Source organism: Periplaneta americana, chromosome 1 (genome assembly GCF_040183065.1).
Source record: "Periplaneta americana isolate PAMFEO1 chromosome 1, P.americana_PAMFEO1_priV1, whole genome shotgun sequence".
In the NCBI taxonomy this organism is placed as follows: domain Eukaryota; kingdom Metazoa; phylum Arthropoda; class Insecta; order Blattodea; family Blattidae; genus Periplaneta; species Periplaneta americana.
The window spans coordinates 176,695,712-176,710,187 of NC_091117.1; the positions used below are offsets into that span (position 1 = coordinate 176,695,712).

The 14,476-nt window shown below is 37.4% G+C and overlaps 1 protein-coding gene across 1 annotated transcript in view; it reads right to left on the reverse strand.

The window, feature by feature from the left end:
* Cubn (Cubilin) overlaps positions 1-14,476 on the reverse strand; it is a 300,325-nt gene that overhangs the window by 231,732 nt on the left and 54,117 nt on the right. Inside the window, exons 20-22 of the mRNA XM_069832790.1 lie at positions 14,146-14,333; positions 6,501-6,660; positions 4,719-4,956 (exon numbers count right to left, since the gene is read on the reverse strand). Coding sequence (XP_069688891.1) covers positions 4,719-4,956; positions 6,501-6,660; positions 14,146-14,333 — 586 coding nt within the window. The remainder of the gene's footprint in view (positions 1-4,718; positions 4,957-6,500; positions 6,661-14,145; positions 14,334-14,476) is intronic.

A 14,476-nucleotide genomic window follows, 5' to 3' on the forward strand; every position in this document is an offset into this window, starting at 1 on the left:
GCCTAATTTGTTAATATTCGCCTAAAAATGCCTAACTCACTGTAAAGTTTCGCATTTTACTCTTACGTTTTATAATTTATACATGCATTCACTGCGAAATTTAAGGCATTTAAAAAGTGGAAAGTTTGCTTCACACCGGCCATGAAACCATTGATAAAGGAAACAAAATGTTTTGAATCTCACGACACCCGCAATAGATTTCACCGAATTTAACATGTTTGGAGGCATAAATGCTGACAAAGAACCAACCTTAGTTTTGAAGCAGGCAACAATCACAACATGTGCTGCTACCGATTCAGAGATATACTATACTATAAAAATGACTGTTTTCGGTCTGAAACCGATTAGCTGTACTGCCCTTCAGAGTGTCATAAAATCACAATTTTTGGAGAAAGAGTGTTTTTGAAATATTTATGAAAAGTCGTAAAACTGCGAATTAGTAGGGTAAACCTTTACAAAATATTTAAAAGAATGGCCCTCCTAGTGTTAACACTACCAGGAAATGCAACAATAAGTGGAACTTTGTAACAACGGTTCATTTGAATGCTCGTTAACAGTTGCTCTTTCCCTCACCTTATTTGTGTTGAGAAGTTTTGAGCGGTAGGACGTTTTCCTGTGAAGTTTAACGCGATAATGCCGAAAAATATAAGTGCAAAATCTACATTGATCCGGCAATGGCTAACAGAATATTCAGAATTCACTTATGATGGAAAAATAATATTCTGCAAGATTTGTAGCAAACAGGTATGTAACAATAGTTGAAATATATAAATTCTATTAATTTTAATGAGTAGGCCTATAATATTTATACATTGACTGAGCTATCCTGAGGTATAATTCTTTTTAAGACCACTACACTTTAACCTTTTAAATTCCGATAGTTAAAGTATTTGCAGGTCATTAAAATTTTGATTGTTCGAACCCACTAACTTTGTGATAGAAATACGGCAATACAACAATTAGGATTTTATTTTAATTCAGTTTACTTTACATTTTTAGATTTCGCAAGAAAAGAAGTGCCACCTAAAGCAGCATGTGCAAGGAGCGGCTCATAAGGCCAAAGCTCAGCAGAAAAATCAACTGCAACAAACTTTACTTCATCCAATCTCAGCAGCAATTTCTATGCTGATTTAACCAGAGCGTTTGTTGCTGCTAACATTCCCTGGAATGCAATTGAAAATCCGGTTTCAAGACAGTTTTTACAAAAATACTGCAAACAAAATATCCCATCTGAGTCGACCCTAAGAAAAAATTACTTAGACAGAATATACAATGAAACTTTAGCTTCCATTCGGGAGGATATAGGTGATTCTTACATATGGGTCTCTGTGGATGAAACCTCAGATCCTATGAATAGGTATATAGCAAACATGGTAGTAGGAAAACTTAGTCCTGATGGACCTTCGATTCCACACCTCGTATGTGTTAAGGAACTTTCGAAAGTGAATAGGCAAGCCATTGCTTATTTTGTAAATAAAGGCCTACAGTCTTTATACTCAGGTAATATAGACGATTCTAAAGTTCTGTTGTTTTGTACTGATGCTGCCTCATACATGGTTGCTGCAGCTCCACTTCTTAAAACATTTTATCCTAACCTCACGCATGTAACCTGTCTAGCACATGGCCTTCACAGGGTTTCTGAAACAATCCGGAATGAATTTCCTCTTGTCAATTCGTTTATTTCTAACACAAAAAATGTTTTCGTAAAGCCCCATCCAGGATTTCAATATTCAGAGAGAACTTTCCAGATATCCCACTCCCACCTCAGCCGGTTGTTACACGATGGGGAACCTGGATTCAGTCAGTGGTGTATTATTCTAAGTATTTTAAAGAAGTGGTCACAGTTATTGATAAATTACCTGAAACTGATAGTGCAGCGTGTGTGAAAGCAGTGACAGATTGTCTGAATGACTCACGAGTGAAAAACGATATTGCCTACATAACATCAAACTTTTCTTTCATACCTGCAAGCATTGAACAATTAGAACGTGAAAAACAATCTCTTTGTAGCCAAATAGCAATAGTAAAGGAAGCTCAAGTGAACATACATTCTGCTTTGGGCGAAACTGGGAAAAAAGTAAGTGGGACAACGTATTAAATAAGAATGTAGGATTTTCATTGTTGGAAAAAGTATCAAGAGTGATATCGGGGGAAAGTGTAAATGTTCCAGTAAGTATTGATGTTTCTATTGTACCTAATTTAAAATTTGTGCCTCTCACATCAGTTTCGGTTGAAAGAAGTTTTTCTGCTTTCAAAATGATTCTCAGTGACAAAAGGCAAAGGTTAACTGTGGAGAATTTAGAAAAAATTCTGGTGGTGTACAGTGCAGATAATTATAATAAAGTCTGAGCATGGAACTGAATTTCAATAACTTAAAATGAGTAATCTTGATATCAATAATCATTATTTCATTAGTTTCAATATATTAAATTTGTGCAGCTCTGTTTATAAATATAATATAGTATTCTTTTTTAATGTTTAAACATACTTTTTTGTGCGTATTTTAGTGTATAACTAAACATTTCAGTGAAAGAAATAAGTATGATACCTTGATGTGCCTAAAATGCCTATTTTCATTAAAATAGAGCCTAATTTTACAAATTTTGAGCTTATTTTAGGCGCCTAAAACTGCAATTTTTAGTGCCTAAAAATCCGATGTCTAGTAATTACTTAAATTGGTAATAGTTGGGTGAAATAGAAGAACTTATAAGTTAGATTTACTTTTGCTTATCGTAGGCGTTATTATAGAATAGTTTTTATTTATAGTCCTAGGTTTATTGTATCTACTATTTATAGATTTACGTTTATTTTATTTTATTTCATGTAATTGTAATTATTGTATATTATACAGGGTGGGGCAGAGCAACTTGCTTATTTCAATTTGGCGCCCTGAAGCGACGGTTGCTCCGAGGAGGGTGGGGGTAAGCACATTCGAGGGGACGGGGCGTAAAGTTGTAGCTCCGCTTAGTTTAGTTAGCATCATGACCATGGTTAGCATCATGGAGTGGACGAAGGTGGAGCGCGCGTTGGCTGTCGAGGCATACTTTTCTGACGGTCGCTCAATCATCGCCACGCAACGTGCATTCCGTACCCATTTCAATATTGCGCCCGGTGGTCATGTTCCTGCCCGGCAGTCGATTGTTTCATGGGTAAACAACTTCAGGGAAACTGGTGATGTGAAGAAAAGAAAACCTGGGCTTCCATGAACAGCAAGGTCACCACAAAACATTGACATGGTAAGACTTTCTATTGTGCAATCCCCTCAGCGCTTTGCTCGCAAACATGCAGCTGCTCTTGGGTTGTCTGCTCGTTCTGTGAGGCGAATCCTTCATGAAGAACAGAAATTTCATCCCTACAAATTGGCGGCAACACTTCCCAGGACGCCTCATCTCCTTGAGGGGCGATCTGCCCTGGCCTGCACGGTCGCCTGATTTAGCCCCCTGCGACTATTTTTTTATGGGGCTATAAATCACTTGTTTACAACGATCGTCCTAGGACCCTGGTTCATCTGAAGAACAACATTCGTCAAGCTGTCGCCAACATAACCGTCGATATGGTGGAAATAGTTGAACGGAACTTCCGAGTTCGTTAACGCAGTGTATTGAGAATAATGAACCCCATCTGCCTGATATTATCTTTAAAACTGTGTAACTGTGCAAACATAAAATTTACATGTTGTACTTGATGTTGTTCAAAGAATTAAATATATATCTGCATTATTTTTGTTTTAATTGAATTTCTAAATAAGCAAGATGCTCTGCCCCACTCTTTATATCACTACCACCGGGTGTATATCCAATTGTAGTGTTAATACATACATACATACATACATACATACATACATACATACATACATACATACATACATACATAAATATAAGAAGGATTTAATTAATTCTTCCCTCACCTCAATAAAATAAATTATACCGCCATTGTGTTGTTTTTATTTTAGTAGATAGTGTTTTGTATTACTGGTGTATTTATTCACCCCTGCCACCCCTCTTGCGGCGAAGGAGGAGATGAATTCAGGCGCGCGCGAGCACGATGCTTACACTGAGAGCTAATGTTGACATGGCTGAAGTAGAGAATATGCTGTATGTATTGTGAAACTGATACCGGAAAGTGGTGTTGGGTATTCAGCCTACCTGTCTGTCGTTCTATTTCAGCGATTTCTCTTAAACTATTGGTTAGATGCCGCTCATATTCAGTACGAAATGCTGCCGTTTTTAAAGAGTCTAACAAGTCTTAACTGAAATATTTATTTACAGCTCGTCCAAGTCAAGTCTGCGAGTGGGGATATCGGGATGGAATGTAGAGGCAAAACACAGTTGCCACATAGGTCACTTGACGCTCAGATTTCAACGTGTGCACATCGTTTAAAATACACTACGGAGCGCACGCATTTGTTGTCCTTGTCTTCAGATAAAGGCAACAGTTACGCTGCCTCCCCCCTCATGCAACTTTCTCTCCTACGCCCACGCTTGCCAATCAGAACGCCAAACCTCACTGTCAAGCAGAAGTAGAAGTACAGTCTATTTCAAAGCGTCTTAAATTGTTACCGCTCTATGAATTGAAGCGCAGTAGGAAAACTTTCCTGTCATATGAGACTGTACTGGTCTCCTCTCGTTACCGCCTCTTTTCCCTACAGAACTATCTCCAACTTCCCCTCTCGGCTCGCAGACTTAACTTGGTCGAGCTGTACGTCTGGATGTACTCACTCGCCCATGAGGCCTCCGTGTTCTGGGGTACTGCTGTTGTCGAACACAGACACCTTGTCAAAGAAGCATTTTCCCCTGTAGTTCCCTCTCTCCAGCTGAAATGTGTACCACGTCAGCTGCACCACCGTGCCAGGGCCGCCCAGTATCACCCAGAGACATGAGCGGCTAGTCGGGTACAGCAAAGGATAGTTGGGTGACTGGATACTTCCCTGACGTTCTCTGAAGATGCCTCCACACCCTGTAGCATTATTAACAACCTTCATAATACGTGACGGTGACTATTTGTGAAATGTTTCAATGTTATGCCAAATATTTAATTTTGTTTATGCTCGATCATGCCGAAATGTAGTAATTATACACCTGGTAGCAGTTCTTTAATGCATGTCATTAAAGTACACCTACTCATTAAATAACAGGTGTTCAGCCAATGACAACTCAGCTTGCAGGTGTTCAGCCAATGACAAGTCAGCTTTGTACCGTTATAAAACCGCAAGTATCGATTATTCTCGGATATGCAATCGAAAGAGAATTAGCGAAAAGTCACGGAGACTGGAAATCCAATACTGTCGCAGAAGGTTATGTTCTGTTACTATAATAATTAGCGTTAATTGTAAATAATATTCAAATAAATTCAATTTGTCATCTCGTTTTTCAATGTCGAATTCAATAATCAAGGTTATATCAAGTTTAACGGGATTACATCGAGGTCAATGACATTATTGTTCCTCGGAAAAAATCAATACTTTCGCGTCTGCGCACATCTCACAATTCACGACCTAGAACAAGGTCACTTTCGATCTTGTCAGATACAAATAAAATGTATACATCTGAATAATTTCAAGTTAGAAATATGGTCGAGCATAAAAAGAAGTATGAAACTTACCTATAATGGTAATTAAGACGCTCGTATGAATATTATGAAACTCGCTTGCGCTCGTTTCATAAATATCCATACCTGCGTCTTAATTACTATCATTATAGGCTCGTTGCATAATGTACTATTACCTAATATCTAACTTACATTAGATCTCAAGAAACATTCCACGAAATTTCAAGGAAAAATTGTTCACAGTAGTTCCTGGGGTAGCTCAGTCGTGAGAGCATTCGTGCGCTCAGCGAAGGGTCCCGGGATCGATACCCGGCCCCGAAACAATTTTTCCTTGAAGTTATTCAAACCTGCTTTACAGGGAGCTACTACCTGAAAGCCAGATTTGTATAATTCTACGAAATGTCGATGTGTTGATGATCGCGCCATCTTTGTATAAGTTATCTTTGGTCTTTCTTCCTCGGGATCGTATTAGAATATCAACTTCGGGGTTATTGTTGTTATTATAATAAATAAATAAATAAATAAATAAATAAATAAATAAATAAATAAATAAATAAATAGATAAATAGATAAGTAAGTAAATAAATGAATGAATAAATAAATAAATAGATAAATAAGTAAATAAATAAATAAATAGATAAGTAAGTAAGTAAATAAGTAAATAAATAAATAGATAAATAGATAAGTAAGTAAATAAATGAACGAACAAATAAATAAATAAATAAATAAATAAATAAATAAATAAATAAATAAATAAATAAGTAAGCAAGTAAGTAAGTAAATAAATAAATAAGTAAATAAATAAATAAATAAATAAATAAATAAATAAATAAATAATCTAGTTTCGGTACGAAAGTCCTACATCTGTTTATAACATGTTAAGCCATTTAAACATTTTTCTTTGTATAATTGATTTGCTCATAACGATGATAGAGTATGCAAGATTAACTCACCTACATCAATAGCGGAGTAGTTGGCATAGAAGCCACGGTTTGACACGGAGCCATCTGTGACGAATTTCAGCCACATAAAGTTCAACTGTGAAGTGACACACGGTGCATGACTCCCACAGAAGTGACCCAAAAGAGTCGCATTCTCATGTCCGTCTCGGATCTGTAAGGCACCACAGTTCCATCCATTATCATTGTAAGTAGTAACAGTAAATTAAAAACATATATTTAGAAGGAACACATTTCAACTAGCAACAGAATTTGAAAAGGCAATCTTAACAATATAGTCACTGTTTTCTTTTCACACATACGTGCGGCACTTAAAATCTACCGTTAATTTTCGTGTTTTTGACGTAGAATAAGTCTTTTTCCGCACCGAATATGGTCACCCGTTCTGTGATCCGTAGTGAAACAAGAGGTGACAGAATTGTAAATTCTCAATGTAACAACAATGTGTCCACACCTGTGGAGTACTGTCAGCGCGTCTGGCCGCGAAACCAGGTGGTCCGGGTTCGAATACCGGTCGGGGCAAGTTACCTGATTGAGGTTTTTTCCGAGGTTTTCCCTCAACCCAATACGAGCAAATGCTGGGTAACTTTCGGTGCTGGACACCGGACTCATTTCACCGGCATTATCACCTTCATTTCATTCAGACGCTAAATAACATTGATGTTGACACAGCGTCGTAAAATAACCCAATAAAAAGAAACAACAATGTGAACCACAGCCGAATGCTAATGTTATTTATAGTTAGGCTATGAATCAATGTAACTTTTGTTACCATGCCAAATGGCGCCACCTCCCTTCGCTACGTGTATGAGGGTGGGTATAAATTTAGCCTTGCCGCGCGATCTATCTCCGTACTCGGCATCGGAAGCAGCTACAGATCTGCGCTATCATTCGTTTCATTTGTATTCGCGAGTTCTGCAATATTAACGTGACAATAGACGTACGATACACACTGATTGAACCACAGTGAAAAATTTGTTGTGTGCTAGATCTAATAGCAGAATGTGGCTTTATATGAAGATAAAATATATTGCATACCCTTCAGTAATTTCATTTTTTGTAGGCCCATATTCTTCATTCGTAAACCGAAATAAAAATAAAACATTAAAATTAACACTATTTTCATTCCCGAAACTAGGTGATGTATTCCATGTACTGACGTAGGATAGAATTTTTTCAAGTTTACACTGCCATGCAAAGAAAATTACTTTACGTAATAATACAAAAACTCCAAGGATCGTCAATTTATATGTAAATAATCTTGTATTTTTAATTGTAGTATTTTATACTGCATGCATCATTTGTATAGCCTTCATTTCACAATGTCAACATACTGTTCCTCGATGGAAAGAAAGCTACGGTCATATATCGCTGCATTTGCTACGCTGCATTAGAAGACTTCTTTTCCTCGCTTCATTTATAGACATCCTATTCAGTAATGGGCCCGAATTGTAATGTCTTTGTTAAGTCAAATTCCATAAAATCAATATTTTTACATACTAATAGAGTCAGAAAGTACCGGAACTTGGGTGGCAACGCCATGCTCTATAGGCAATTTCTCTGCCTTGTCTATGTGGTATGTGACCTACTCTCCAGGCGTATAGATTCAATGTTGCAGATGGCATATAACCATTTACACAACACCGTCTTCGAAGTACCACCCCTGACACACTTCTGCAAGCGTCCATACCACTTCTCGAAAACATTCCTGCAGCCCATCTTTGGTTACTTCCCTCTTCGGCTGACGCAATCACCACCCCTTGAGTAAGGATTTGATCTTTGGAAATAAGTAGAAATCTGCTGCAACAAGATCTGGAGAATATCGTGGCTGTGGAAGGACAGGTATTTTGTCTTATGTGAGGAATTCGCTCACCAAGAGCGACCGATGTGCTGGAGCATTGTCATGATAGAGAATGCAATTCTGTCCTTGCCGCGAGTGGAACTTCTTCGTCGAACTGCATCACGAAGACGTCGAAGAATTGCAACAGACGCCTTCTTACTGACAGTTTGATCCACAGGAATAAACTCGAAATGTACGAGACCCTGGATATCGAAGAACATTTCCAGCATTACTTTCCCCTTTAATCGGTCGGCACGGAATCTCTCTTGCCGTGTGAGCCGGGAGATTTCCACGTTGAAGACTGCCGCTTTGGCTGCGGGTCGTAAAGGAAACACCATGCCTCGTCACCTGTGATCACTCTGTGCAAGAGGGTTGGATCCTGGTCCATCCTGTCACTTAGGTCTCCACTAACCAGTTGCCGCACTTTCCGTTGCTCATCTGTTAGGCTTCTTGGAACAACGTGCTCACACACACGTTGAATTTTCAAATCATTGTGGAGAATGGACTGCTCAGAACCATGCGAAATGCCTAACAAAGTAGACACATCATCTATTGACTCTGCGGTCTCATCTGATTTCTTGTGCAACTCGAGCTATCATTTCTTCCGTTCCCGCTGCTCATTTGTTAGGCTTCTTGGAACAACGTGCTCACACACACGTTGCATTTTCAAATCATTGTGGAGAATGGACTGCTCAGAACCATGCGAAATGCCTAACAAAATAGACACATCATCTATCGACTCTCTGCGGTCTCATCTGATTTCTTGTGCAACTCGAGCTATCATTTCTTCCGTTCCCGCTGCTCATTTGTTAGGCTTCTTGGAACAACGTGCTCACACACACGTTGCATTTTCAAATCATTGTGGAGAATGGACTGCTCAGAACCATGCGAAATGCCTAACAAAGTAGACACATCATCTATCGACTCTCTGCGGTCTCATCTGATTTCTTGTGCAACTCGAGCTATCATTTCTTCCGTTCTTGACGATTTGGGTCTTCGTGAACGTGGATCATAATCCGTCGAAAGACGGCAACTTGTGAAGCGCTTGTGCCACTCATACACTAGGTCCGAGACATTGCTGTTCCTCCGTACGCTTGGCGCATGAGTGCCAAAGTCTCAGTAAATGTTTTACGGAGTTTAACACAAAATTTAATGTTACCTCTCTGGTCTTTCAAGCTCATTTTACCACATAGAGCTGCACTGTATTTCGATTGGTTCTCGGCTATGTTAGCCTTCCTCATTCGCATGCGCAGCCGCACTGAGTCTATAAGCCTGAAGAGTAGGTCACATGCCACACGGACGAGGCAGAGAAGTTGCTTATAGAGCATGACGTTGCCACCCAATGTTCCGCTATTTTCTGACTACTAGAAATTACAAATATAAACTAGTAACTACTGTCAATAAAACATGAAATGAATAATGAGAGAGATAATAGTTGAACATGTCTGCACTTCACAAAAACAGACCAATAAATCCTCAGTACAAAATACTGCGCAATTCGCGTACTGTGTGTGATATGTGAACAACTTGAAAATTAAGGGCTACCGAACCAGCTGTTAGCTACATTTTCCTGCTGTGTTCAACTTAATAGTACCGAAGTGTGAACAGTGTTCTCAGGGTTTCAGCCGCAGCATTTTTTTATATTGGTTTTGTTTAAATTTTTCCAGCGATTACGAACAGTATTGCCAATAATACTTTATTCCGTTTGTTCTTACATATTTTAGCGTTTGATATGATTAATATAAATTATTTATTGAGTGGAAGAGAAGGCCTTATGGTCTTAACTCTGCCAGTGAAAATAAAACATTATTATTATTATTATTATTATTATTATTATTATTATTACTTACTTACAAATGGCTTTTAAGGAACCCGAAGGTTCATTGCCGCCCTCACATAAGCCCGCCATCGGTCCCTATCCTGTCCAAGATTAATCCAGTCTCTATCATCATACCCCACCTCCCTCAAATCCATTTTAATATTATCCTCCCATCTACGTCTCGGCCTCCCTAAAAGTCTTTTTCCCTCCGGTCTCCCAACTAACACTCTATATGCATTTCTGGATTCGCCCTTACGTAATACATGCCCTGCCCATCTCAAACGTCTGGATTTTAAGTTCCTAATTATGTCAGGTGAAGAGTACAATGCGTGCAGTTCTGTGTTGTGTAACTTTCTCCATTCTCCTGTAACTTCATCCCGCTTAGCCCCAAATATTTTCCTAAGCACCTTATTCTCAAACACCCTTAACCTATGTTCCTCTCTCAGAGTGAGAGTCCAAGTTTCGCAACCATACAGAAGAACCGGTAATATAACTGTTTTATAAATTCTAACTTTCAGATTTTTGGACAGCAGACTGGATGATAAAAGCTTTTCAACCGAATAATAACACGCATTTCCCATATTTATTCTGCGTTTAATTTCCTCCCGAGTGTCATTTATATTTGTTACTGTTGCTCCAAGATATTTGAATTTTTCCACCTCTTCGAAGTATAAATCTCCTATTTTTATATTTCCATTTCGTACAATATTCTGGTCACGAGACATAATCATATACTTAGTCTTTTCGGGATTTACTTCCAAACCGATCGCTTTACTTGCTTCAAGTAAAATTTCCGTGTTTTCCCTAACCGTTTGTGTATTTTCTCCTAACATATTCACGTCATCTGCATAGACAAGCAGCTGATGTAACCCGTTCAATTCCAAACCCTGCCTGTTATCCTGAACTTTCCTAATGGCATATTCTAGAGCGAAGTTAAAAAGTAAAGGTGATAGTGCATCTCCCTGCTTTAGCCCGCAGTGAATTGGAAAAGGATCAGATAGAAACTGACCTATACGGACTCTGCTGTATGTTTCACTGAGACACATTTTAATTAATCGAAATAGTTTCTTGGGAATACCAAATTCAATAAGAATATCATATAATACTTCCCTCTTAACCGAGTCATATGCCTTTTTGAAATCTATGAATAACTGATGTACTGTACCCTTATACTCCCATTTTTTCTCCATTATCTGTCGAATACAAAAAATCTGATCAATAGTCGATCTATTACGCCGAAAACCGCACTGATGATCCCCAATAATTTCATCTACGCACGGAGTTAATCTTCTCAAAAGAATATTGGACAAAATTTTGTACGAATTATTATTATTATTATTATTATTATTATTATTATTATTATTATATCAGCTACTTAATGAACTGTACAATACATGCAGTTGAAATTAATTTTTAATCATCGTAGCATAGTTTTAAGCAGCAGAATTGTCAACATTGCTACAAAGAATTGTGCTATTGGTTATCATTGAAGTATAATGGCGTTTTTTAACAGCTTGTAATAAAAATAATGTCAATTTTGAATGCTAGTTAGTACAGATAAATAAATAAATAAACTTGAACCAAGAGTGTTTATGGAAATTGCAAATGCAGACTGCCACAACAAAAAATAAAATACAATCGACGTTAGACGAAATTGCTAGTACACTGTACATTTCAGAAGATAATGTTAAAAATAAATTGGAAACTCTTCTGGACCAATAGAATAAAAATAATAATCTTCCTGATACTCGCAAGGTTATATAATATTATTCATCCCTTTCATAGTAGTTCTCTACTTTCATTCTTTCTTTGACCCAGTACCTTCCCTTTTGTTCTACGTTTTATAATAATTGAAAATGATAAGAAAGCTATCGCTTGGGTTTCATCATCTGAAACCCTAATTCGAACATAAGCACAAAGTGCATTGAAGAATCAACACAAATGCAACAATGCTGCTATATTGCAGCCGCAAAATTAGCGCTTTGTGTGCGAACAAACTCCAATTGTAATTGTGGCAGCGCTGAGATTACAAAGCACGAGTGAACACGACACGCAACATTTGCAGCTGCAGTACAAAAGTTGGGCAGGAAAAGTAGTTAAATGTGATCCTACAAGCTATGGTCCGAGAAATATTATATAGCCCACTTGCAACTTTCTGTCCTTCATTTAACCCCAAAACTTGTAGTTTTTTTTTTTTAATTTACAATATTATCTGCAGAAGAAGACTCGATGACCTCTTAAATACTGTTAATTTTAATATACAACTTCTAATTTTGCAATACTAATTTTACCATGTTTTGTATTCATGTGCGCAGAAAGATGTAATCATATGTTACCACGTCTTATGTAACCATGAGAGACAAAGTTCATTCATGCGAAAAACAAATTAGTCCAAGATAATACAAGCAAATATATAGGACTATACACATTTATTGACTATTCTTTGAATGTTTGTGTATTACTATGTAAAATAATTTCTTTTTTCTGTGTAAATAAAAAAAAAACAAGATAATGACAGATAAGTTTTAAGTGTCACGGCCACGAACTATGTGATCTCATTATAGATGCTATTTGGATCTCTGTGTTGTCAGTATATAGCCATGTACAAGAATTACTTTGTTATGCAGATATTTCTCATTACCAGATTTCATAATATTAATTTAATATAAATAACTGAATCGCTATTACAGCGACAAGAACTTGTAGCTACCTTGTCTTATGACGTCGAATAATTCGCTGCTTCTCGAATCTTCCCTACTTACGCAATGTCTGTATCATTTGAGTACTAACACTTGAATCGTGTTTAAATGTAAATGCCTTTTTTTCTGTACATGTTAAAGTAAGTTATTCGTTCAAATCAACCTCTCTTTTAAACTACACCGGCTGTTCAGAGTAAATGTCACTATAGTGTAATGATAACGACAGGGAAACGAAAGAGAAAATCTGTTCCATAAAAATTCTTACAACATAACTCTCCAAACTGTTTGCTGAGAAGATTAAAAAGTTACAGCTTGTCCTATATGATGTAAGGTCTGTTGTTTGTTGAGACGATTAAAAAGTTACAGTTGATCCTACATTATATGAGCTCTGTTGTTTGTTGAGAAGATTAAAAAGTTACAGCTGGTCCTACATTATGTAAGCTCTGTTGTTTGTTGAGAGATTAAAAAGTTACAGCTGTTTCTACATTATGAAAGCTCTGTTGATTATTGAGAAGATAAAAAAGTTACAGCTGGTCCTACATTATGTAAGTTCTGTTGTTTGTCGAGAAGTTTAGAAAGTTACAGCTGGTTCTATATTATGTAAGCTCTGTTGTCTGTCGAGAAGATTAAAAAGTTACAGGTGGTCCTACTTTATGTAAGCTCTGTTGTTTGTTGAGAAGATTAAAAGTTACAGCTGGTCCTACATTATGTAAGTTCTGTTGTTTGTCGATAAGATTAAAAAGTTACAGCTGGTCCTCCATTATGTAAGCCCTGTTGTTTGTTGAGAAGATTAAAAAGTTACAGCTGGTTCTACATGATGTAAGCTCTCTTTTTTTGTTGAGAAGATTAAAAAGTTACAGCTGGTCCTACATTATGTAAGCTCTGTTGTTTGTTGAGAAGATTAAAAAGTTACAGCTGGTTCCATATTATGTAAGCTCTGTTGTTTTTTGAGAAGATTAAAAAGTTACAGGTGGTTCTACATGATGTAAGCTCTCTTTTTTGTTGAGAAGATTAAAAAGTTACAGCTGGTTCTACATAATGTAAGCTCTGTTGTTTGTTGAGAAGATAAAAAAGTTACAGTTGGTTCTGCATTATGTAAGCTCTGTTGTTTGTTGAGAAGATTAAAAAGTTACAGCTGGTTCTACATTATGTAAGCTCTGTTGTTTGTTGAGAAGATGAAAACGTTACAGCTGGTTCTACATTATGTAAGCTCTGTTGTTTATTGAGAAGATTAAAAAGTTACAGCTGGTTCTACATTATGTAAGCTCTGTAGGCACTTACCTCCACGTAGTCAAACCTACAGTCATCGTAGTAACTGTCCTCTACTGAGAAGTCCTGGAAGCAGAGCCGCACTGCCTGTCCGGGAGGCAGCTCTATTTCGTAAAGGCAGATACGGTTCGCGGGGTATACATTTGGGTAATATGGAGACTTGATCACGCCATTAGTTCCACTGAACCTTCCTCCACATACTGGAACAAGTGAGACCACTGCATTAGGATCTTGGTTAACAAAATACTTATATCAATATTCCCTGCTCCAACCTTGAGAAGCTTGTTCGAGTCAGACTGTCAGCATGCAGTACTAACTCGATTAATTGATGTGACAAGATCGA